Genomic DNA, 27,092 nt, shown 5'->3' with positions numbered 1-27,092 from the left:
ATCTTGTGGATAAATGCTTAGTAGTGCAATTGCTGGGTCGTAGGGTAGTTCTATTTTTAGTTTTTTGAGGAAACTCCATACTGTTTTCCAGAGTGGCTGCACAAGCTTGCATTGCCTCCAACAGTGCAAAAGAGATCCTCCTCCACATCCTCTCCAACATCTGTTGTTGCCTGAGTTGTTCATGTGAGCCATTCTGACAGGCATAAGGGGGTAGCTCAGTGTGGTTTTGATCTTTATTTCCCTGATGATGAGTGATGTGGAGCATTTTTTCATGTGTCAGTTGGCCATCTGGATGTCTTCTTTGGAGAAGTGTCTATTCATGTCTTTTGCCCATTTCTTCACTGGATTATTTGTTGTTTGGGTGGTTGAGTTTGACAAGTTCTTTGCAGATTTTGGATACTAACCCTTTATCTGATATGTCATTTGCAAATACCTTCTCCCATTCTGTCAGTTGCCTTTTCGTTTTGCTGATTGTTTCCTTCTCTGTGCAGAAGCCTTTTTGTGTGATGAGGTCCCATTAGTTCATTTTTGCTTTTGTTTCCCTTGCCTCCAGGGACGTATTGAATAAGAATTTGCTGCGACCAAGATCAAAGAGGTTTTTGCCTGCTTTCTCCTTGAGGATTTTGATGGCTTCCTGTCTTGCATTGAGGTCTTCCATCCATTTTGAGTTTATTTTTGTGTAAGAAAGGTGTAAGAAAGTGGTCCAGGTTCATTCTTCTGTATGTCGCTGTCCAGTTTCCCAGCACCACTTGCTCAAGAGACTGTCTTTATGCCACTAGATATTCTTCCCTGCTCTGTGAAAGATTAGTTGGCCATACGTTTGTGGGTCCATGTCTGGGTTCTCTATTCTGTTCCATTGTTCTGACTGTCTGTTCAAGTGCCGGTACCATATTGTCTTGATGATTACAGCTTTGTAGTATAGGTTGAAGTCTGGGATTGTGATGCCTCCTGCTTTAGTTTTCTTTTTCAAGATTTCTTTGGCTCTTCGAGGCCTTTTCTGGTTCCATACACATTTTAGGATTATATGTTCTAGCACTGTGAAGAATGCTGGTGTTACTTTGATAGGGATTGCATTGAATATGTAGATGGCTTTGGGTGGTATCGACATTTTAACAATATTTGTTCTTCATATCCAGGAGCATGGAATCTTTTTTTTTCCATTTTTTTTTGTGTCTTCTTCAATTTCTTTCATAAGCTTTCTATGGTTTTCAGTATATACATTTTTCACCTATTTGGTTAGATGTATTCCTAGGTATTTTGTGGCTTTTTGTGCAACTGTAAGTGGGACCGATTCCTTGATTTCTCTTTCTGTTGCTTCATTGTTGGTGTATAGGAATGCAACCGATTTCTGCGCATTGATTTCATATCCTGCAACTTTGCCGAATTCAGGAATCCATTCTAGCAGTTTTTTGGTGGCATCTTTGGGGTTTTCCATATAGAGTATCGTATCATCTGCGAAGAGGGAAAGTTTGACCTCCTCCCGGCTGTTTTGGATACCTTTTATTTCTTTGTGTTGTCTGATTGCAGAGGCTAAGACTCCCAATACTATGTTGAGTAACAGTGGCGAGAGCGGACATCCCTCTCTTGTTCCGACCTTAGAGGGGAAACTCCCATTTTTCCCCACTGAGGATGATATTAGCATTGGGTTGTTAATATATGGCTTTTATGATCTCGAGGTAGGCTCCTTCTCTCCCTCCTTTCTTGAGGGTTTTTATCAAGAAAGGATGCTGTATTTTTTCAAATGCTTTCTCTGCATCTATTGAGAGGGTCATATGGTTCTTGCCCTTTCTTTTGTTGATGTGATGAATCACATTAATTGTTTTGCAGATATGGAACCAGCCCCGCATCCCAGGTATAAATCCCGCTTGGTCGTGGTGAGTAATACTTTTCATGTATTGTTGGATCCAGTTAGCTAATATCTTGTTGAGAATTTTTGCATCCATGTTCCTCAGGGAACGTTGTCTATAGTTCTCCTTTTTAGTGGGGTCTCTGACTGGTTTTGGAATCAAGGTAGTGCTGGCTTCATAGAAAGAGTTTGCAAGTTTTCCTTCCATTTCTATGTTTTGGAACAGTTTCAAGAGAATAGGTGCTAACTCTTCCTTAAATGTTTGGTAGAATATCCCCCTGGAAAGCCATCTGGCCCTGGACTCTTGTTTTTTGGCAGATTTGTGATTACTAATTCAATTTCCTTACTGGTTATTGGTCTGTTCAAATTTTCTATTTCTTCCTGTTTCAGTGTTGGTAGTGTATATGTTTCTAGGAATTTGTCCATTTCTTCCAGATTGCCCATTTCATTGGCATATAATTGCTCATACTATTCTCTTGTTATTGTTTTTATTTCTGCTGTGTTGGTTGTGATCTCTCCTCTTTCATTCTTGATTTTATTTATTTTGACCCTTTCCTTTTTTTCTTTTTTGACCAGACTTGCTAGTGGTTTATCAATTTTGTTAATTCTTTCAAGGCACCAGATTCTGGCTTGATTGATCTGTTCTACTGGTATTTTTCTGTTTTTTGTTTGTTTGTTTGTTTGTTTGTTTTGATAGCATTAATTTCTGCTGTAATCTTTAGTATTTCCTGTCTTCTGCTGGTTTGGGGTTTTATTTGCTGTTCTTTTTCCCGCTCCTTAAGGCGTAAGGTTAGGTTGTGTATCTAAGATCTTTCTTCCTTCTTTAGGAAGGCCTGGATTGCTATATATTTTCCTCTTATAACCACCTTTGTTGTGTCCCAATGGCTTTGGGTTGTGGTGTTATCCCTTTCATTGACTTCCATATACTTTTCAATTTCCTCTTTAACTGCTTGGTTGGCTCATTCATTCTTTAGTAGGATGTTCTTCAGTCTCCAAGTATGTGTTACCTTTCCCAATATTTTCTTGTGGTTGATTTCGAGTTTCATAATGTTGTGGTCTGAAAATATGCACGATATGATCTCAATCTTTTTGTACTTACTTAGGACTGATTTATGTCCCAGTATATGGTCTATTCTGGAGAATGTTCCATGTGCACTGGAGAAGAAAGTATATTCTGCTTGTTTAGGATGAAATGTTCTGAATATATCTGTTAAGTCCATCTGGTCCAGTGTGTCATTCAAAGCCATTGTTCCCTTGTTGATTTTTTTTTTTGATTAGATGACCTGTCCATTGCTGTGAGTGGGCTGTTGAAGTTTCCTACTATTATGGTATTACTATCGATGGGTTTTTTTATGTTTGTGATTAATGGATTTACACACTTGGGTGCTGTCACATTTGGCGCATAAATGTTTACAATTGTTAGGTCTTCTTGGTGGATAGACACCTTGATTATGACATAATGCCCTTCTGCATCTCTTGATACAGTCTTTATTTTAAAGTCTAGATTGTCTGATATAAGTATGGCTACTCTAGCTTTCTTTGGTTGACCATTAGCATGATAAATGGTTCTTCATCCCCTTATTTTCAATCTGAAGGTGTCTTTAGGTCTAAACTAGGTCTCCTGTAAAGAGCATATAGATGGACCTTGTTTTCTTATCCATTCTGTTACCCCATGCTTTTTGATTGGAGCATTGAGGCCACTGACATTTAGAGTGAGTACTGAAAGATATGAATTTATTGCCATTATGATGCTTGTACACTTGGAGTTTCTGTGGTGTTCTCTGCTCCTTTCTAATCTTTGTTGCTTTTGAGATATATATATATATATATATATATATATATATATATATATATATATATGCATATATATGTATGTATGTATGTATATATTTTTTCAACTTTTCTTCCCTCAGAAAGTCCCCCTTAAAATTTCTTGCAGGGCTGGTTTAGTGGTCACAAATTCCTTTAATTTTTGTTTGTCTGGGAAACTTTTTCTCTCTCCTATTTTGAGTGACAGCCTTGTTGGATAAAGAATTCTTGGCTGCATTTATTTTTTTATTTTATTTGTTTAATGTTTATTTTTGCAGAGAGAGAGAGAGAGAGACAGAGACAGAGCATGAGCAGAGGAGGGGCAGAGAGAGAGGGAGACACAGAATCCGAAGCAGGCTCCAGGCTCTGAGCTGTCAGCACAGATCCCTTCACGGGGCTCGGACTCACAGACCACGAGATCATGACCAGAGCTGAAATCGGATGCCTAACTGACTGAGCCACCCAGGTCCCCCTGCATATTTTTCTGATTCAGCACCCTGAATATATCCCGCCACTGCTTTATGGCCTGCCAAGTTTCTGTGGATAGGTCTGCTGCAAACCTGATATGTCTTCCCTTTCAGGTCAGGGAACATTTTTTTTTCCCTTGCTGCTTTCATGATTCTCACCTAGCCTGAGTATTTTGTGAATTTGACTATGATAAGCCTTGTTGATGGTCGGTTTTGTTGAATCTAATGGGGGTCCTCTATGCTTCCTGGATTTTGATGTCTGTGTCTTTCCCCAGGTTTCGTAAATGTTTTCCGCTATGATTTGCGCACATAAACCTAATACCCCTATATCTCTCTCTTCCACTTCTGGGACCCCTATGATTCTGATGTTGTTCCTTTTTAATGAGTCACTGGTTTCTCTGATTAAATTGTGCTCTTTTGCCTTAAGCTCCCTCTTTTTTTTCTGCTTCGTTATTCTTTATAATTTTGTCCTCTATATCGCGGATTCTCTGTTCTGCCTTGTCCATCCTTGCCACCACTGAATCCATCCGTGATTGCAGCTCAGTTATAGTATTTTTAATTTCATTCTAGCTATTTTTTACTTCTTTTATCTCTGCAGAAAGGGATTCTAATCTATTTTCGACCCCAGCTAATATTCTTATTATCGTGAATTTAAATTCTGGTTCAGACATCTTGCTTGTACCTGTGTTGGTTAAATCCCTGGCTGTCGTTTATTCATGCTCTTTCTTTTGGGGTAAATTCCTACTGAATTCTGTGGTTTGGGTTGTGCAGACTGTTGTGTTAGTCCTCCAATCAGTGTTCTAGGTGTGTAGGATGGTTTCGTGTTGGCCTGGTTGTATTTCATGGATGGGAGACACACACAAAACTTCCATGCTGTTCCGCCATCTTGGCCTCTCCCCCCATTCACAAATATTTTATTTTATTTTATTTATTTTTTTTTTTATTTATTTTTGGGACAGAGAGAGACAGAGCATGAACGAGGGAGGGGCAGAGAGAGAGAGAGACACAGATCAGAAACAGGCTCCAGGCTCCGAGCCGTCAGCCCGGAGCCTGACGTGGGGCTCGAACTCACGGACCGTGAGATCGTGACCTGGCTGAAGTCAGACGCTTAACTGACTGCGCCACCCAGGCGCCCCAACACAAATATTTTAAAAACTTATCTCAGGGTGCCTGAGTAGCTCAGTCGGTTAAGCATCCAACTTAGGCTCAGGTCATGATCTCACAGTATATGAGTTTAAGCCCCACGTGTTGTTCGCATTAGGTTCACCACTGTCAGTGCAGAGCTTGCTTCAGATCCTTTCTCCCTCTCTCTCTGCCCCTGCCCTGCTGGCTTCCTTGGTCTCTCTTAAAAATAAACAGTTAAAAATAATTATCTCAATAGATGTGAAATAAACATCTTTTAACATTCCATATTCATTCATGACAGAACTTAGAAAACTAGTATTATAAGGGAACTTGCTTAATATACTTGTAGCAGAAAGACCCTAAGTGACCCCATAATATCTGTCCTTTAGTGTTGTCACCTTTTCTTTATAATTCTTTTCTCTTAAGATCTGTGACTTGACTCTAGCTATTAGAATATGGCAAATGTAGGGGCGCCTGGGTGGCGCAGTCGGTTAAGCGTTCGACTTCAGCCAGGTCACGATCTCGCAGTCCGTGAGTTCGAGCCCCGCGTCAGGCTCTGGGCTGATGGCTTGGAGCCTGGAGCCTGTTTCCGATTCTGTGTCTCCCTCTCTCTCTGCCCCTCCCACGTTCATGCTCTGTCTCTCTCTGTCCCAAAAATAAATAAAAAACGTTGAAAAAAAATTTAGAATATGGCAAATGTAAAGGAAGGTTGCAGACATAATTCAGTTAATTCAGAGTCAGTCAAAAGAGGATTATGCTAGGCAAACCTGATCTAATCACGTGAACACCCTCCAAGGAGGACTGAGCCTTCTCTGAAGTGACATTCTCCTTGCTGGCCTCCTAAACTAAGTGGCTGTATTGAGGAAGTCTACGTGGCCAAGAACAAGGAACAGCCTTGCTCTAGGCTGAATATTTGTGTCCCCACTCACCCGAATACATGTGTTAACTCTTAATGTTCATCGTGATAGTATTTAGAAGTGGGGGATTTGGGAAATGATGAAGTCACGAAGGTGGAGCCCTCCTGAATGGGATTAGTGCCCTTATGAAGGAGGGCTGTGAGAGCTCCCTTGGCCCTGCGCCAAGCAGGAAGACCAGAGTCCATGAACCAGGAAGCAGGCCGTCACTGTACACTGAATCTGCCAGTGCCTTAATTTTGTACTTCCCAGCCTCCAGAAGGGTGGAAATAAAACTTTCTTTTTCATAATCCTATGGCATTTTGTTAGAGCAGCCAAAAGGACTAAGACAAGTGTCTGGGAACGCTTAGGACCTAAGCCTCCAACTAGCCTCCAACTAGCAAAGAGCTGTGGAAATGAGTCCAGTCATACAGTCACAAGGAAATTCTCTTAAAAACAAACTCAATGGGCTTGGAAGCAGATTCTTCCCCATTGAAGCACCCAAATGGGGAAGCGTAGTCTAGCAGACACCTTGGCTACAGCCTTGTGAGAACCTGAACAAAGGACCCAGCTAAGCCATTGCTTAGCTTCTGGCCCATAAAAATGTGAGATAAATGTGTGTGGCTTTAAGGCGCTGTGTTGATGGTGATCTGTTGTAAACGGCAAGAGCAAACTAAGAGACTAATAAGACATAAACTTTTAAAAACCCCACTATCTACATAGTTATAGGAAACTACTTTTACATGTTGCAATTTCAAGAAGACATGAACACTCACTATCCTCACATTTACTCAACATCATTCTTATAGTAGGAAACAAAAAAAAAATGAAAGCTCTAGGAATTGGAAACAAAAATGCCACTATTTATAGATTATATGTCGCTGCATGTACCAAATACAAAGGAATCTGCAGATAAAACACTCGAGTAAGAAACAATATATTGTGGGGAATAAGCTTAGACAATTAAAAGACTAAGTGTTTGGAAAAATCAGTATAAGAAATGTCTTTCCTTACAAACTGTTGACCGATTCGATGCAATTCCAATGAGAAACAGCTTTGGAGAGCTTGCCAAGTTGATTATAAAAGACCTGTGGAGCCCTTCCTTCCTTTCTTCTTTCTCATCCCCAACACTTTAGTTCCCAGTCCTAGAAACAGAGGCATGGAGTTGGGGTCCAGAGTGAGGTGTTGGAGCTTAGAATGGGAAGGCATTACGTGCGGTAAGGTCACCCTGCACCGTGTTGGAGCTCAAGTGACAGCATCCCTGAAAAGTGAATGGTATAGAATAATGAAGTATCACAGACTCAACAGGGTAGGGAGGCATCTGCACAGGGGAAGAATAGCCCAGTGTGGGTTTTCAGAACCTGCAGGGGGCAAATCATCTGCAGAAGACGTAGCCTGGCACAGGGTGTCTGAGAAAGGAGATATTTACGTATCTCAAAGTACTTCCCCATAAAATACTAAATAATTGGAAAGTGGAAAGTTAACATTCCAGGCGAGAAACCTGGCAGATACTACCTCCGGTGGCCAACATTAACATCACCAGTATGGGGACAATTCAAAATTGTAGGTCACATGATAGGATGCAAAGAGTAGGTTGTAGTGATACTCTTGCTAAACATGTATGGTCTGAATTTTACCATAAGGAAACCTAAGAAAAATCCACGTTGAAAGACATTCCACATTACTGGAATTTACTCGTCAAAAGGTTAAAAGTCATGAAAGTCAAGGAAAGACAAAGGAACTGTTCTAGAGTGAAAGAGACTAAGACATACAACTGAATTCAATACATGGCTCTGAACAGGACCTTCCTTGGTATAACGTATACTACAGATAAGTGACCAAACTTAAAAAGAATTATGAGGGGGCGCCTGGGTGGCTCAGTGGGTTAGACGTCCGACTTCAGCCCAGGTCACGATCTCACGGTCCGTGAGTTCGAGCCCCGCGTCGGGCTCTGGGCTGATGGCTCAGAGCCTGGAGCCTGCTTCTGATTCTGTGTCTCCCTCTCTCTCTGCCCCTCCCCCGTTCATGCTCTGTCTCACTCTGTCTCAAAAATAAATAAACGTTAAAAAAAAAAAAAGAATTATGAGGAATAAATGATAGAATTATACTTAACCCTTGGACAAAACAGTTTTAATGGGTGCACTGACTGCACACAGATATTTTTTTCAGTACTGGAAATGTATTTTCTTTTATAATTTTCTTCATGGTATTTTTTTCTGTAGGTTTATTTTAAGAATAGAGTATGATACATATACAAAAGATTATTGGTAGTAGTAGTGGTTAAGTCTTTGGGGGTCAAAAGTTGTTCATGGCTTTTTGACTGTGGAGGGTGGGGTCAGAGCCCTTAACCCCATTGTTCAAGCATCCAGTGTATTAGAGTTAATGTTCTGATTGTGAAGGTTGTATGGTAGTTATGTGGAATGTACTGACTTGTAGGATTTAAATGCTACAGGAATCAGGCATCCCATTAGCAATTTACTTGCAAATGGCTTTGGGGCGGGGGGGGGGGGGAGTTCTTTTTTTTTCTCTAATTTTTATTTTCTCTAACTTTGTTTCTAAAAAGCAAATCAAAAATAAATAAATAAATAACTAGAAAAGGTGAAAAGCCTTTGGCAAATCTTATTTCTCCATGTGGAAAGAGCTACGAATCAGTGTTTACAATTAAAATCATAGATAGGTTTTATGGCACTATAAAAAAAATGTAATATGTACAAACATTGTCAATAGCCACAGCAGGAATACATCAAAATAATGTCTAAATCTTTAGGCCCACATATAGTCATAAAAATTGGAAAATACAAAAAGCCATCCATGAACACTACTGAAGTATTAATGACAACTTGGTTGTTTGGGTGCTGTTCAAACCGCTGGTAGTGGAGCGGTCTGATGTATGTAAAACCCTCTAGTGCTGGTTTCCACGTACAAAATGTGCTTAAAAGTTAATGGGATGCCAAGAAACATAGTTTGAAATATTATAAAGATTTTCATTACACACATATGAAACAAAAACTTTTTCCTTTAATCAAGATTTTGCCGTATAGTGTGTTCAATTGGGAAGCAATGAAAATGTTTTGTAAGCATCCAGTAAATTTTTTCTATTTATTTTTCAAATTGTATAATTTTTGTTCAAAATCTGTACATATTCTCGTGGCGCTTTCCATACTGGATCTTGATTTAGAATTGAATCATCAGTAGATACTAAAGGATTTCTACAGGATCCTCATTCAAATTCGGTAGCAGCTGAAAAGGAAAAGAAAGAATTATTTTCTTTCTCCAAAATAATTTTCAACTACAAGTGATTAAAAAAAAAAAAAGAAGAAGAAAAGAAAAAAAAAAGAAAAAGACAAAAAGAAAGTTGGGGCCTTTATGATGTTAAGAAAAATGAAAAATACCTATGTACAACTGCAATATGAAACCCAAGATTAGTATTAAATATATTTTGCTCAGGGTTGCACACTGAATTAATTGCTATTGTGGATACATATCAGAGTTTCTGGTTTTTTCATTACAAGGTGAAATTACAAGATGAGGACACAGTCCACCCTGAACAATCATAAACTATAAACTGAAAAATCAAACAGGCATTTCCAAACAGAGCCAAGTAAACAGATGTAAGTGACAGGTATAAAACACAGCACTACTGGAACATACGGAAGGGACATCCCAGTTTTGTGTCAATATTGTCTGCTCTTTGGTGAAGGTGATATGTCAGCTGATACCTGAAGGACAAGGAAAAAGTATGCTAGGTAGAGGGAAGAAGCACATACAAAGAGCTAGAAGTGAGGAAGAACACTTGTGCAATTATGAGTAGTTTAGTTTGACAAGGTGCTAGAGCAAAGCAGCAGAGTAGGGCAAATAGTGAGAGACAAGGCTGAATCATCTGGCAAGAAGCAAACTGATTTGGGTGTTTTCATTCCATGCTAAGGAATTTGAAGTTTTACCCGAGGGCAAAAGCAATGACAAAGTCAATGAGTGAAGATTGAAACCCGTTACCTGTCAAGTGACAGCTATATGACCTCTAATTACTTAACCAAGCATTACTAAGACGACTTTGGATTTTTGGGTCTTCTATCACTAGCAGAAACAACAATTTGATAAAGCACACCTTTTCTGAGACTTGTGCAGGTTGACAGTTCCACAGGGATGGCACCAGTGAAGGAAGATTGTCGCCAGGAATAATAACAGATATATAGACTTAGGGAGATTGAAAAAACTTCTTTAACGTTTATTTTTGAGAGAGAGACAAACCACAAGCGGGCAGGGGCACAGAGAGAGGGAGACACAGAATCTGAAGCAGGCTCAAGGCTCCGAGCTTTCAGCACAGAGCCCTCTGTGGGGCCTGAACCCACCTGAGCTGACATCAGTCGCCCAACCGACTGAGCCACCTGGGTGCCCCTAGACTTGTGGGAGATTTTAAAAGAGCTATGAAACATGAGGACTAAATGAGGAGGAATTGTGTTCTTCATTATGCTCATGCTTTTACATTTTTTATTAGATATGTACAAAAAATGTGAATGTAGTATCTATTATCCAAACAATGGAAAGGGATGACATTTACTATTTATAGTTTAGTTCAGAAATCAATGATATATAACTTCATACATTTTGGCAACATACCTTCTTCTAGTGCTCTGGTTATTCTTTTTCCAACTCCCGCTGCATCTGAAATAAGCCAAATATTATTTAGAATGTGTAAGGTAAACAAGACATGGTAAGAATTATATATAGCTTACGACATGTGGTCTTGAAATAATACTTGTAGAGATTAAACCAAAGTTAGGGATTGCTTAAATAGAAAAACTATCACATGAATAAAATAAATTCCTACCTATTTTATTTTAGTTTTAGATAACGGAGAACAGATACATACACACACACACACACACACACACACACACACACACGTGTATATGTATACACGTGTATATGTATGTATAATACATATGTATTATATATATGTATACATATACACGTGTGTTTGTATACATATATATAATATGTGTATATTATATATATAATACATTATGTGTATTATACTAATACATATAATATGTGCATATTATATATATATGTATATATACATATATATATAATACTATTTAAGTGAATGTGATAAAAAGCACAATCAATATTGATCTATTGAATGTGTATAATCTCTGAAACGTGATGTTTGGTCTTACTGGTACAAAAAGTTTAAACAAGAATCATATTGTATACTGAATTATTACTTGGAAATGATTAGAAAAACTGCCATTTATGAAAGTTTAATCAGTTTTTTACCTTAATGAATAGTTCCTTAAAATGGGCTTTCCATTTTTTCACTTTTAGAAAAACAAAATTTGAAGGAATGCTTTTTGCTATTAATTTTTCAGGACTGACTCTTAAATACATATAAAATGAAAAAAGTGGGACTGTCTTACTGTCATGTGGAAATTCTACTGGCAAAAAATTGAGTAAAAATATTTTGCTATCTGTATTATGACTAAAACACTTATTTATTTTCATATGCACACAAAGATTTCAGAAAATCTCTTTGAAGAAAGGAAAAATAGAGGGTTACAACAGTTTTCAAAGTTAGCTTCTGATGTATAACTTTCTCCATTAGAGATAAGGAAAACAATATACAATTTTCAATTGTAACTTTGTTTCCTTTCTCCAAATTAGGACCAAGTTTTGAAACACTTGACTTATTAAAGTTATGGTTATCCACTTATGAAATGTGTACGAATATTTAAAACTATAGGTGACCCTTGAATAACACAGGGGTGGGGTACAGTCAAAAACCTGTATATAATTTTTCATCCCCCAAAACTTAATTACTAATAGCCTACTGTTGACTGGAAGCATTACCGGTAACATAAACAGCCGGTTCATACATGTTTCGTACAGTAGAATAAGCTAGGGCAAAAAATGACATTAAGAAAAATGGAAGGAAGAGGAAATACACTTACAGTACTGTACAGTATCCAAAAATAATCCATGTGTAAGTAAAGTAGACCCGCACAGTGCAAAACCATGTTGGTCAAGGGTCAACTGTATATTACAACTGTTCCTGTCTAGAATGTTCTTATTTAGATCTTTCTTAGACAAGGTAGCCTCTCCCTGAATGCCCCAAACAGGCTCCAAAATAGTGTACAGGACATAGTCAACACTGTGGTGATAAAGATTCCAATGTCTTTACAAATTTAGGTGTGAAGACAAATGTTTTGGCTGACATATTTCCCAATATTTTCAAAGACTGTTTTCCCTAATACCTTTTTTATAATTGAAGTATAGTTGACATACAATGTTACACTAGTTTTTCAGTATACAAATTCAGATTGGACAATTGTATACACTATGCTAAGCTTGCTACCATACGTGTAGTTACCCTCTGTCACCATACAACATTAATACAATATTATTGAGGATATTCCATATGCTGTATTCTTCATTCCTGTGACTTATTTACTTTATAACTGGAATTTGTACCTCTTACTCCCCTTCACCTATTTTGCCCATACCTCTCTACCCACCTCCCCTTTAGCAACCACCAATTTGTCCTCTGTAGTTATGATTCTGTTTGTTCACTTGTTTTGTTTTTTTTTTTTGTACTCCACATGTAAGTGAAATAAGATAGTATTTATTTGTCTCTCTCCGAATTATTTCACCTAGCATAATACCCTCTAGGTCTATCAATGTTGTCACAAATGGCAAGATCTCATTCTTTTTGATAGCTGAGCTATATTTCATTGTATGCATATTACACATTGTCTTTATCCATTCATCTGTCCATGGACACTTAGGTTGCTTCCCTATTTTGGTTATCGCAAACAATGTTTCCATAAACATAGGGATGCATACAACTTTTCAAATTAGTGTTTTCATTTTCTTTGGGTAAATACGCAGCAGTGGAATTAATGAATATCTATTTTTAAGTTTTTGAGGAACCATAACACTTTTTTGACAGTAGCATTATATTCAGGCCTTATAAAATGAATGGGACAACATGACTATACCAGACTTATAAAATTAATAACTCAATACCAGATGATGGGAGAAGGCTTTATTCAAACAATTTTATATTACCATTAATAAATACGATATAAAATATAAACCTCGTTTTCTATATGACATGACTTAAGGAGCTACCAAGGTAATGTTGCATCTTTTCCCCAAAAGCTTTTTTCCTAAATATTTACCTTTGTGACCTTTATATTTTTATCTAAGTAAAAACTGTGTTTCGATGGTGAAAATAGCTTTCAAGTCCATGAATAAGAACACATGTGTACTTTTATGTATACCTTTCCATTGATCAGAAATATAAGAGGGTGAGAAAATTATACACAGAAAAACTATATATCAGCAAATTTTAATTCAAAGAACATTTTTAAAGGATTTTTAATTAGAAGGATTTTCTCATTAACTGTTAACATTCAAATATGGCCCATAGAAATCTAAGGTTCGGTTGGGGACACTGCAGGATTGAGGGACAAGGAAGTCACAGCCGTAGTCTCCATCTCTCCTTTAGTTAGACAGCTCTACTTCTCTCTGTTTTACACAATACAGTTTAATGCAAAAAGCAAAAAACAACGTTCTATTCTTTGAAAAAAATTATTTTGAAGGTATAAAAGTCACTAATTTAGTCAAAATCCCGAATTTTGCGTAATAGACAAATAGGGCTCAGAGAGAGTGTACTTTGCCTGAGGTCATGAAACCAACTAGATGCAGACCAGGAATACACTTGTGGTCTTACCAAGCCTAGAGTTCTATGCCAGTTACTTCCTCATAGTCAGGAAAAATACGTGTATTTTAAGTATGACTCAGAGAAAATGAATACATAAAACTTTGTCATGTGGTTCAGTAATGCTTAGGTATGAGGTACACAATAGTAGCTCTCTAACTAAATTACAAATTTTAAAGTCATGAATGAAAATAAAGGAACAGAAATTATGTTAACTTCTTTTAGTAGCAGTCAATTTTTAAGCACAACTTTTCTTTAATTTTTTTTAATGTTTATTTACTTTTGAGACAGAGAGAGACAGAGCATGAATGGGGGAGGGTCAGAGAGAGGGAGACACAGAATCTGAAACAGGCTCCAGGCTCTGAGCTGTCAGCACAGAGCCCGATGCGGGGCTCGAACTCACAGACCGCGAGATCATGACCTGAGCCGAAGTTGGCCGCTTAACCGACTGAGCCACCCAGGCACGCCAAGCACAACTTTTTTAAACCACAGGACAGAGAACTTGAAAGAGAAAATCTTTAGGTGAAGCAAGCAAGCTGAAACTGAGGAAATTCTTCCTGAAAGCATTATTTATTCTTTCCAAAGAAAATTTGGTTTATCAACATCAATCAACCAATGAGTGAACCCATGGTGTGGTTATTTATAGCAAAATTTGAAACCCAACACAGATTTCTCTTTCCCATCTAGCATGCTTCTGCCTAACCTCTCATCATTCGTTGGTATGTACAAAAGACACAATTGACTTTATTAATAATTTAAATCCAGTCGGAAATTATAGGTGAATCTTCACTTCTCACATGTGGACTTATCTCTCTCTCCCTCCCGACGGGAAAGGAGACTTACCTAACAGGTGAATTTGGGAGAAGGAGCTAAGCAGTGCTGATGTGTTTCTGAATCTCCTCTTTGAAAAGATGTGCCTGCCCACAGTAACATGAATTTGGGTCTGCTCTCAGCTCTGTGGTAAGCACCCTGCCCCCGGGGTGGGTGTCAAGCATTTGTTTCCTCAATTTACAACTGTGTGGGGAAGTGCCCAATTTGGGAGGAAGCCCAATGTGGCTAACATAACCTAAATCATATCCTCCAATTTGTTAGTGTGTATTAGTAATAAAGCTACTAAGTTTATCTCCATCTCCCTGTCTCCTGTGTTCTGAATTTAGAAAGAAAAGACCAGGGTTACTTGCCACCTACCCAGTGTCACCTGTCACAGCTCCACCAAGAAAAATGACTAGACAACACTTACAGAAACATTCTCTTCTTCCTTGACTTCATAACTAACGTACATTGTTCAAAAGCAACGCCCACTCGAAAGAGAGAAAAAGTTGATAGGAACCATTTTAGGAACAAACATGGAAAGTCAGACAAACTGAGGACACAGAGGAGTACATTCCAAATGAAAGAACATGAGAAAACCTAAGAAAACAACTAAGTGAAACAGAGATAAGTAATGTACCTCATAAAGAGTTCAAGGTAACGGTCATAAAGATGCTCAGTGAACTTGGGAGAAGAATGAATGGATCCAGTGATAACATCAACAAAGAGACAGAAAATATAAAAAAGAACCAATCAGATCTGAAGGATACAATAACAGAAATGACAAATACACTAGAGGGAATCAACAGCAGATAAGAAGATGCAGAAGAACAGATCAACAATTTGCAAGACAGGGTAGTAGAAATCATCCAAGCCAAAAATAAAAAATAAAAAAAAAAATTAAAATGAGGCTAGGTTAAGGGACCTGTGTGACAACATCCAGTGTAATAATACTTGCATTCAAGGGCTTCCAGAAAAAGAAAAGAGAAAGGGGCAAAGAACTCATTTGAAGAAAAAAAGGTTTCATTTTAAAAATTCAAATATTTGCTTGATTTAGCTATTTATAAAATGCTCTACAATCACTCATCAAGATATTTTATAAAAATAGAAACAAAGGTGGTATAAGTCAAAAAAAAGGAAAAAGAAAAAAGAGTGCCATAAATAAGAAAGCAATTAAAGATGTATTCTCGTGTAAGAAAATAGCAAAATTTTAACTTAAAAGAGAAATTAATCTTTTTAGTGTTACAAGTTGATTTAATTCATAAAAAGGACTTACCATGGATTCTTTTTTTTTTTTTTTAAGTAGCCTCCATGCTTAGCGTAGAGCCCAATGCAGGACTTGGACTCATGACCCTGAGATCAAAACCTAAGCTGAGATCAAGAGTTAGACGCTGAACTGACTGAGCCACCCAGGCACCCCCATGGATTCTTTTAAATAGTAAACATTCATGTCGTTAAGTGTTTGGAGGACGAACATTCACTGACATACAGGGGTGCAAAAACTGGATTATAACAAAACGTTCAAATGTTTATGAACCACTGCCAACTGAAAATAAGTCCAAGCATCTAAGTGTACCTATGGTTAGCAGGCAATCACATTTACTTTCTAAAATCAAATTTAAATGAAAGCTTTTCAGGAAATTTTACATGGGTCAGTTTAGTTGTATTTACTGAATACAGTTAATACTAGGTGTCTCTTGTGGTGCATCTGTGTGGCTCAGTTGTTTTTAGTGTCCAAATCTTCATTTTGACTCAGGCCATGATCTCATGGTTTTGAGACCGAGCCCCACATTCGGCTCTGTGCTGAGCATGAAACCTGCTTGGGATTCTCTTTCTTCCTCTCCTTTTGCCCCTCCCCTGCATGCACTCACTCATTCTCTCAGTAAAATAAAATAAAAATAAGTATCTCTTAGAAATGAGAGATCAAGGGACTAATATTATATATATTATATATTATATTATAATATATATTATATACATTATATTAATATTATATATATAATATATTATATATATTATATTATATATATATATAATTTTACCTCAGTTCTTTCTTAGCACATATAATTATGACTTTTACTTCGTATGTATTAGTTACTTAAACAACTCAGAATTTCACCAAAATAAAAGTAACTATTATATCAGATATCTGAAACCCAAAGTAAAACAGATAATATAACTAACCTTCCACAAGGAAGTCTCTCAGTAGTCATATGACGGCCGTGGGTTCAAGGTAGGAATCACTAAGTTTCCTCCTGGAGTAAAGTTTCCATTGAGCACTAAATTATTTTCAAAATGTCCACAATAAGGTGGTTCCAGGCCTGGGCTCATAGTAAGGGTCCTGAGTAAAGTTTGGTGCTGCTGTCTCTCCACAAGAAGTTTTGTATTGCTCTCTGACAGTCTCTCATTACTCCTGTGAAGATTAAAAAACACAAATACATTTTCTTTTTCCCTAAATCATTCCTAAATGACATACATTTTTTTAAGTTTCCATAATAGTAAATAGCATTTGCCATTGAACAGTGTTTTAGCACTGAACATGTGACAGAGCACACCTACTATCTAAAATTGTACTTTTAAAACTGTTCTAAAGAAATACTTTTGTTTCCAGGGGGATTCCTAACAATTCAAATTAGGGAAGGGAAATAAGTGGCTATCAGTGATGTACATGGCTTAACAAATAATACTTGCTGTCTTCTGGGATGGCTGTACTGACAGGATGCTTCAGGATACCATTATATATACACACTTATATTTAGTAAACCTGTTTACAGATATAAAACTAAACCATCCCTCAAAGACATTTTCAAGCATTTTCTTTCACCACTCTTGTACATTTCACTTATTATCTCAAAGAAACTGAGCATTTGACACTGAGGAATCATGAGACCAACAATCTCTAGGGGAGATAGTAGATGACAGACGTGTGATCAGAAAGAACTAAAACAGCTACAGAGGCAATTAGCTTATAACAGTTACCAAGGCACTGGAGGCAGAATCTGCCCTTTCTGTCTTCAGTCTTCCACATATCTCCCTTCCACCATGGTGCTCTTTTTAGCCATTTTGGGAATTATACTACCCTTCAGCCCTGTGTGAGTCTTTCTGTATTTCACCTGTATGCCTTTATGTAATGTAGAAAAAGCATAAAGGATAGTTTTTCTCAAGGCCCACTCTAGTAATCATACCAAAGATCACAATCAAGAGAATAAATGTACCAAGCTGCCAGGATGAATAGTAGTAGTACTTGACCTTTTAGGTTAAAGATGTAATCTTCCAAAAAGAAACTCATCGACATTTCTATTTAGGGTAATTCTGACAATCAATTTTATACTAATATGCTTCTAAATGAGAAAGCTTCAAACAATGCACTTAAAGACTAGCAGATCCGATCAATGGAAAATATACAGGGCGGGGGGTGTGGGAGGGGGTGGGGGAAGAGGTCTGTAAAACCGAAAAAAAGAGGAGGGATTGAAACTGTCCTGGACTAACATTTCAAAGGTAAGTTCACTTAGAAACATCATTTCTCAAAATGACACGATCTAGTTGGCTTTCACTTCCTACTCATCTCATGATCTTGGCTCCACAGAAATTATGCTTTAGAAGCAAATTAATAAGCTAAATTTCTTGTCTATGATTCTGTTTTGACTTACCTGTTCAGCTTATTTCTCAAGGACTTTCTAACTTTTAATTCTTCTAGGTAGAGTTGCCTGTAGGTTTCCAACTCTGTTTTAGTCGAATCTTCTTGAGAAGTCTTCATTGTAGAGACCTGAGATTCCAGATCTCTAATTCTAAGTTCCATTTGACTTCTCGTTGAAGCATGAGCATTTTCTCTTAACTGGTCCAAGTCTTCTTGAGCTGCTGCTTGTGCCTAAAGCAAATTAACAGGATAGTTTTAAAATAGCTATAAACTGAATAACTAATTATACCTGTTTCCTTTAGTTCGGAGTCAATGATTCAGAGAGCAATTTTAAATGAAAAAAAGCTCAAATGTAAAATATTTATCATATCATAAATATCATATCATATTTATCATATGATTTATAAAATTAAAGTTGAATCATTCTTGTATTAGTATTCACACAATCTGATAATTCAAATAGTAGAATCAATGACAAAATTTTAAAAGTCAACAATAAACTTAAGAATAATCCAAGTACAGTGCAATTTTTAAATCATTTTTCTTTTCCTCTTCATAGTGAGACTAGTTGTTTAAATCATCATTTTTTCTTATCCTCTCGATTTAGTAGGAATAATGATGAAAACTGAAATCTTTAAAGGGGGGAACAAATGCCTCCAGAAATCTACAAATTACCATAAAGCAAGTAGAGGAAACCCCTACAATACATCTATCCAAAATGTAATTTGCAGTGAAATGAATTACAGCACATTACAGATCAATCAATTAACCTGTAAAAACAGGTTGACTTCGTGTAATTTTTCTTCTATGTCCAGTCGTGCTCTTTCTTCAATCTCCCGTTTATACTGTTCCACTTGACTGCGTTCTACCATATTCATTTCCATAAATTGTTTCAATTTTACTACTTCTTGCTGTAACTTCTTGTTATTGCTCTCTAGTTTTTCACGTTCTTCTTCGAAAGATTTCATTGATAATAACTCTTGTTGAAGAACTTGATTTTTTGCATCCAGGTGTAGACATTTTGAAGATGTAGTTTCCAGTTCTGTTGTAAGGACATCAGCCTGCATGAATAAAACACTATAGTTTGGAAGGGAGTGAAAAGAGTCTAACTCAAAACTACTATGAAAAAAAATTTTTTTTTCAGATTTTAAGTAATCTCTATGCCCAGTGTGATGCTTGAACTCACAATCTCAAGATCAAGAGTAACTGAGCCAGCCAGGCACTCAAATTATAAATAAACTCATTTGCAATAAAATGTTACCTGTCTTAGAATGTGGAACCTTAAACAACTCAGAAAATCAAGAGCCAAGTTAAAGCCATCAGGTGTTACTGAAATAGATCTTTGCTATCATTCTCTTTACTACACAACATTTGCACTCAATTCTATACTTTTATTTTCTATGATTTTTTCATATCTTTCTTTCATAAGTCCCCTCTTAGGAGAAAGTCTCTTGGCCCTTCCCCCATCTTAACACTCCATAACTTTTAAAGAAGTTTTAGCAATATCATATTGACTTATGTATGCCCACGTCAAAAAATACGTCCCAAGATAAGACTCTGGAAATAAGACTCTAATTCATGAATCTATAAGTAATGACTCTAACACCATGGTCTGTTTCTGAACTGCAAATGTTTTATGCTAATTTGAAGTGCATTCACAGGAGAAATGATTCTCCAGGATGTGTTAAGAAATCACATCTCCCAGTATAAAACATTAATTGGATGATCCACATATTTTTTGAAGCAAAAAAATATTTAATTCAATACTGTTATCTTGTAATCCGTTGTTACTTTCCAGAAAATAAGAGATCATACTAAACAAAAACAACCACAACAACAAAACTGGTGGAGTTTCAGTGATGCTGAGTTGGGAAGGACTTCCATCCATTCTATATGATTGGTAAGACAAGGTGAATGGATGTGGTGGTTTAATAAATTCGTTGATACTTCTGTGAAAATTCCTCCCCTTAAATATATGCTGGCTTCAGTAACTGGTTTCTAGTGAACAGAATATGCAGAACTGCTGGGATTTTTTTTAAATTTTTTTTTAACATTTATTTATTTTTGGGACAGAGAGAGACAGAGCATGAACGGGGGAGGGGCAGAGAGAGAGGGAGACACAGAATCGGAAGCAGGCTCCAGGCTCTGAGCCATCAGCCCAGAGCCCGATGCGGGGCTCGAACTCGTGGACCGCGAGATCGTGACCTGAGCTGATGTCGGACGCTTAACCGACTGAGCCACCCAGGCGCCCCAACTGCTGTGATTTTTAAGGCCAGTTTAGAAAATGTGATACAGCTTCCATCTGACTTTCTTTCTCTAGGGAAGCTCACCCTTAGAACCCAGCCACCACGTTGTGAGGAATCCCAGGCTACCTAGTGAGTCTTCGTGTAGATACTCCAGCTGAGACTAGCCAACGTCCTAGCCAAAGGCCAGCCTCAACAGCCAAACACGTGCGTGAACAAGCCTTTAGATGATTCTAGTCTCCAGCTTCCAGTTATGCCAGCTGATGCCAAATGAAGAAGAAATGAGTTGCCCTACTCTGCTTTGCCTAAAATAAGATTGGTGAACAAGAGAAATGCTGTTTTGAACTACTAGGTTTTGAGGTGGCTTATTATGCGGCAGTAAATTGCTACCACAGATACTGATACTAAAAATGGTGTGCTGCTATTCAAAAAACCCTAAAAGTAAACTTCCTTTGAACCAAGAGTAGGTGGAAGTGGAAAGATGTAGAAAAGCGTAAGGATGAGACCCAAAAATGGCCTCCACAAGACTCTTAGTGGAACCCTGAAGGCCTATGAAGAGGCTGACAGCAAGGGTCTCTAAGCAAGTGAAGAAAATGACACTGGAGGAAAGGAAAGTCATGCTACAAAATACCTGAAAGTGAAACGGATAGGAAAGAGAAACTAAAGAAAGACTATGCAACTGAAAGGAACCAGGACTTACAGGGTTCAAGTATCTGTTTCTCCTTTACAGCCTCTCTACATGTTGAACTGTCAAATAATGCTAAAATAAAGAAATGGCTTTTGGGTTAAGAAAAAATCCAGGGTGCTACCAGGAAAACAGGAAGATTTAAGGTATGCCTCCAATTTCTTTAAGGATCTTAAGAGTGTAAGATTTTTTTTTAAAGTAGGTTCCACACCCGACATGGGTGTGGAATTAGCATAAACTCAGCACCCAGAGATCAAGTGTCACATGCTCTACCAACTGAGCCAGCCAGGAGCCCCAAGAGTAGACGAATTTTAAAGGCATTTTCCTATAAGAGCTTCACAGGAAACTGAAGCGAAAAGCTTATCTCAAAAGGACTTGCGAGGGTCGCTTTGCTAAAACACGACATGAAATCCAGTAATATTTACAGAAAACTAAAAAAGGTAAGAGATTTATAGTAGCAAACATACTATTTGCTACCTTGGACTAAAAGGGGCCAAATAGTGTAAAATGAAAAGAGGCCTTTGGGTCTTAGAAGTCCCACAGGGAGGAAGCAGGATGAAAAAACAGCTGCAAATACAAGTCATTCCTTATGAAAAGGAAGGAACCAAGAGTTTAAAGAGTAAAGAAAGGGAAGAGACATGGAGGAAGTATTCCCGTGGTTAGGACTAAGTCCTAACTTAAGAACTGACAGCATGCATCAGGCTATATTTCAAAACTCTTATGGACTATGGTGCTTCCCATCTTCTTTTTCTGAATGGGAGAGTCTTCAGCAGTTGACTAGAATGTTCCATTTGTGAGTGGTAAATAACTGTCTCTTTCGTTCTCAAGTCCTCATATTGAGAACCCTTGCAATCAAGGGGCTATACTTGAGATACCATAACCCAGGCAGCTTATCCCCACTGCACCTGATTAAGATGGTAAGATCTTGGACTCAAGCCCTGAAGCTGATGCCATGATAACTGAGACTTGCAGGAGGTATTCGAGGGGGAGGGGAGTGAATGTATTTTTCAGGTGGGAAGAATACAAACATTTGTGGCCAGCGGGTAAATTATACTACTTTTTAAAGGTGTCCATAGGTTTTAAATATTAATTCCATTTAAAAAAAAGGCCATGGAACAACCTTAGTGACTTGCTCCTAATGAACAGAATATGTGACTATGATCCTGTGTGTATTCCAAGCCTAGATGACAAAAGGCGATACAGCTTCTGCCTTGCTCTGTATCTCAGGCTGCTTACTTGGAATCTAGCTCCCCATCTAGTGAGGAATCCTAGGCCACAAAGAGGGTCTAGGTGTGTCAGTTTGTTTCTGCTGCCTCCTGAAGTCCCAGGCAACAGCCAGCATCAACCACCAGACGTTAGTGAACAAATCTTCAAATGGATCCAGCCCCAAACCTTTCAGTTGCCCCACCTGAAGCTGAGCAGGGCAGAGACTACCTGTCCTGGCCACACTTTTCCTAACAGATTTGTGAACAAAATAAATCTAACCTTTGGGGAGTTTGTTAAGAAAAAAACAAAAATGATAAATTGAAAAGTGGATGAAAAAAAAGATATAAGACACATAAACTTGTATAGGAGAAATTGGTCTCCATTAAAGTAGGATATAATAAATGTTAAGATTAATTTATTAACAACCAATGGTGCTCATGAGAAGCAGATAACTAGAAGCAAGATCTAAGAAATTTTTCTCTCAGTTTTTCCCCAGCTAGGATCATATTAGCTGTTCATTTTCCATATATGGCCTTTATTATGTTGAGGTATGGTTCCTCTAAGCCTACTTTGTTGAGGTTTGTATCATGAATGGATGTTATAGTTTGTCAAATTCTTTTTCTGCATCTATTGCAATGATATGACTTTATGCTTTTTTGAAAATTAATATGAGATATCACATTCATTGATTTGCAAATATTGAACCACCCCTGCAAACCAGGGATAAATCCCATTTGGTTATAGTGAGTGATTGAATGATTTTTTTATTTTATTTTATTTTATTTTTTATTTTATTTTTTTATTTTATTTATTTTTTAATATATGAAATTTACTGTCAAATTGGTTTCCATACAACACCCAGTGCTCATCCCAAAAGGTGCCCTCCTCAATACCCATCACCCACCCTGCCCTCCCTCCCACCCCCCATCAACCCTCAGTTTGTTCTCAGTTTTTAACAGTCTATTATGCTTTGGCTCTCTCCCACTCTAACCTCTTTTTTTTTTTTCCCTTCCCCTCCCCCATGGGTTTCTGTTACGTTTCTCAGGATCCACATAAGAGTGAAACCATATGGTATCTGTCTTTCTCTGTATGGCTTATTTCACTTAGCATCACACTCTCCAGTTCCATCCATGTTGCTACAAAAGGCCATATTTCATTTTTTCTCATTGCCACGTAGTATTCCATTGTGTATATAAACCACAATTTCTTTATCCATTCATCAGTTGATGGACATTTAGGCTCTTTCCATAATTTGGCGATTGTTGAGAGTGCTGCTATAAACATTGGGGTACAAGTGCCCAACATGCAGAAGGTTGAAACTAGACCACTTTCTCACACCATTCACAAAAATAAACTCAAAATGGATAAAGGACCTGAATGTGAGACAGGAAACCATCAAAACCTTAGAGGAGAAAGCAGGAAAAGACCTCTCTGACCTCAGCCGTAGCAATCTCTTACTCGGCACATCCCCAAAGGCAAGGGAATTAAAAGCAAAAGTGAATTACTGGGACCTTATGAAGATAAAAAGCTTCTGCACAGCAAAGGAATGATTTTTTTAATGTTTATTTTTGAGAAGGATCACAAGCAGGGGAGGGACAGAGAGAGAGGGAAACACAGAATCTGAAATAGGTTCCGGGGTCCAAGCTGTCAACAGAGCCTGACACTGGGCTCAAACCGATGGACCATGAGATCATAACCTGAGCTGATGTTGGATGCTTACCTGACTAAGCCACCCAGCTGCTTCTGCCCCCGGTGAATGATTTTTTAATGTATTGTTGGATTCAGTTTGCTTATTTTGTTGAAGATTTTTGCGTGTTCATCAGAGATGCTGGCCTGTAATTCTCTCTGTGGCGTCTTTATCTGGTTTTGGTATCAGGGTAAAGCTGGCATAGAATGAATTTGGAAGTTTCCCTTCCTTTTATGTTTTTCTGGAACAATTTGAAAAGAACAGGTTAAATTTTTTTTTTTTTTTTTTTTTTTTGTATTAGCTCTTCTTTACATGTTAAAATTTACGTCTGAAGGCATCTGGTCCTAGACTTGTGTTTGTTGAGAGTTTTTTGATTCTTGATTCAGTTTCCTTGCTGGTTATTGATTTTTTTTTCAAATTTTCTATTTCTTCTTGTCTTACTTTGGTAAGTTATATATTTCCAGGAATTTATTCATTTCTTCTAAGTTGTCCAACTTGTTGGCATACATTTTTTCACAATATTCTCTCATAAATGTTTGTATTTCTGTGGTGTTGGTTCTTATTTCTACTCTCACATTTGTGGTTTTATTTTGGTCTTTTCTATTTTCTTGTTGATTACTCTGGCTAACACCTTATCAGTTTTAATTTTTACAAAGAACCAGCTCTAGGTTTCATTGATCTGTTCTAGTATTTTCTGTTTTCTGTTTGTCTATCATTCATTTCTGCTTTAATCTCTTTTTTTAAATTTTATTTTGAGAGACACCACACATGAGTGGGGGATGGGCAGAGAGAGAGAGAGAGAGAGAGAAAGCAAAAGAGACAATCCCAGACAGGTTCCATGCTGCCAGCAGAGAGCCTAACACGGGGCTCGATCTCACAACTGTGAGATCATGGCCTGAGCCAAAATCGAGAGTCAGACACTTAACCAGATAAGCCACCCAAGGGCCCCTGTTCTGATCATTATTACTTGCTTTCTTCTGCTGGCTTCAGGCTTCATTTGTTGTTCTTTTTCTAGCTCCTTTAGGTATAAGGTTAGGTTGGTTGAATTTTTTCTTGCTTCTTGAAGTAGGCTTATATTGCTATGTACTTCCCTCTTAGGACCACGTTTGCAGCATGTCAAAGGTTTCAGACCATTGTTTTTTTTTTGTTGTTTTTGTTTTTTTTTTTTAATTTCCATTTGTATACACGTAATTTTTTAAGTTTCTTCTTGTATCTCTTGCTTAACCCATTCCAGTGTAGTAGCATGTTATTTAACCTGCATGTATTGTTTTTAATAATTAAGGCCTGTTTTTTGTTTGTGATCCATTCTTGAGAATATTCCATGGACACTTGAAAACAACGTGTATTCTGTTTCAAGATGGAACGTTCTGAAAAAATCTCTTAAGTCCAATCTGGGCCACTCTGTCATTCAAAGCCATTGTTTCTTTTTCTTTTTTTTTTTTTTTTTATTAAATATATGAAATTTATTGTCAAATTGGTTTCCATACAACACCCAGTGCTCATCTCAACAGGTGCCCTCCTCAATACCCATCACCCGCCCTCCACTCCCTCCCACCCCCCATCAGCCCTCAATTTGTTCTCAGTTTTATTTAAGAGTGTCTTATCCTTTGGCTCTCTTCCACTCTAACCTCTTTTTTTTTCCTTCCCCTCCCCCATGGATTCCTGTTAAGTTTCTCAGGATCCACATAAGAGTGAACACATATGATATCTGTCTTTCTCTGTATGGCTCAAAGCCATTGTTTCTTTGGTTGTTAAGATCTGTTGATGTAAATGGGGTGTTAAAGTACCCTATTACTGTCTTATTATCAATTAGTTCCTTTATGTTGGTTATTGTTTTATGTACTTGAGTGCTCTTGTGGTGGGTGCATAAATGTTTACATTTGTTAGATCTTCTTATTGGATTGTACCCTTTATTATGATATAGTAGCATTCTTTGGCTCTTGCTGCGGTCTTTGTTTTTGGTTGTTTATTTATTTTGAGAGAGACAGAGTTGGGGAAGGACATAGAAAGGGGGAGAGAAAATTTCAAGCAGCCTCCATGCTGTCAGCCTGGAGCCCAACATGGGGCTCAAAGCCACCAGCCATAAGATCATTACCTGAGCCAAGACCTAGTCAGTTGCTCAAATGACTGAGGCACCCAGGTGCCCCACAGTCTTTGTTTTAAGGACTCTTTTGTCTAACAAAAGTATCGCTATTTTTTTTCTTTTAACGTGATAAATTTTTCTTCATCCCCTCGCTTTCATTTTTTTTTAATAGAATTTATTGTCAACTTGGCTAACATACACTGTGTATAGTGTGCTCTTGGTTTTGGGAGTAGATTCCCGTGGTTCATCACTTATAGACAACACCCAGGGCTCATCCCAACAAGTGCCCTCCTCAATGCCCACCACCCACTTTCCCTTCTTACCCACCGCCCCCATCAACCCTCTCTTTGTTCTCTGCATTCAAGAGTCTCCTATGGTTTGCCCCTCTCCTGCTCTGTTTGTAACTATTTTTCCCCTTCCCTTCCCCCACGGTCTTCTGTTAAGTTTCTCAAGTTCCACATAGGAGCAAAAACATATGATATCTGTCTTTCTGTGACTTATTTCATGTAGCATAATACCTTCTAGTTCCATCTATATTGCAAGAGATAGCACGATTTCACTCTTTCTCCTTGCCAGGGAGTATTTCAGTGTATATATAAACCACATCTCTTTATCCATTTATCAGTTGATGGGCATTTAGGCTCTTTCCAGAATTTGGCTATTGTTGACAGCACTGCTATAGACATTGGAGTACATGTGCCCCTATAAATCAGCATTCCTGTATCCTTTGCATAAACTCCCAGTAGTGCTATAGAGGGGTCGTCGGGTAGTTCGATTTTCAATTGTTTTGAGGAACCTACGCACTGTTTTCCAGAGCGGCTGCACCAGTTTGCATTACCACCAACAGTGCAAGCATCCCCTCACTTTCAATCTGCAGG

At 37.8% G+C, this 27,092-nt stretch overlaps 1 protein-coding gene and 1 long non-coding RNA gene across 2 annotated transcripts in view; both read right to left on the bottom strand.

Annotated features, from left to right (window-relative positions):
- Positions 1-9,287: 9,287 nt before the first annotated feature.
- On the bottom strand, positions 9,288-17,077 carry LOC131495951 (uncharacterized). The gene is made up of 3 exons (XR_009254197.1): positions 16,858-17,077; positions 10,758-10,802; positions 9,288-9,380 (listed from the first exon to the last, which is right to left on the bottom strand). It is a non-coding gene; the product is annotated as an uncharacterized LOC131495951 (long non-coding RNA).
- Positions 17,078-18,296: 1,219 nt separating this feature from the next.
- LOC131496454 (coiled-coil domain-containing protein 144A-like) overlaps positions 18,297-27,092 on the bottom strand; it is a 52,914-nt gene continuing 44,118 nt past the window's right edge. Inside the window, exons 16-17 of the mRNA XM_058702011.1 lie at positions 19,081-19,371; positions 18,297-18,541 (exon numbers count right to left, since the gene is read on the bottom strand). Coding sequence (XP_058557994.1) covers positions 18,320-18,541; positions 19,081-19,371 — 513 coding nt within the window. The 3' untranslated portion in view covers positions 18,297-18,319. The remainder of the gene's footprint in view (positions 18,542-19,080; positions 19,372-27,092) is intronic.

The sequence above is a fragment of the Neofelis nebulosa genome, chromosome 15 (assembly GCF_028018385.1).
Source record: "Neofelis nebulosa isolate mNeoNeb1 chromosome 15, mNeoNeb1.pri, whole genome shotgun sequence".
Lineage (NCBI taxonomy): Eukaryota > Metazoa > Chordata > Mammalia > Carnivora > Felidae > Neofelis > Neofelis nebulosa.
This window is presented reverse-complemented; position numbering and strand designations above follow the sequence as displayed.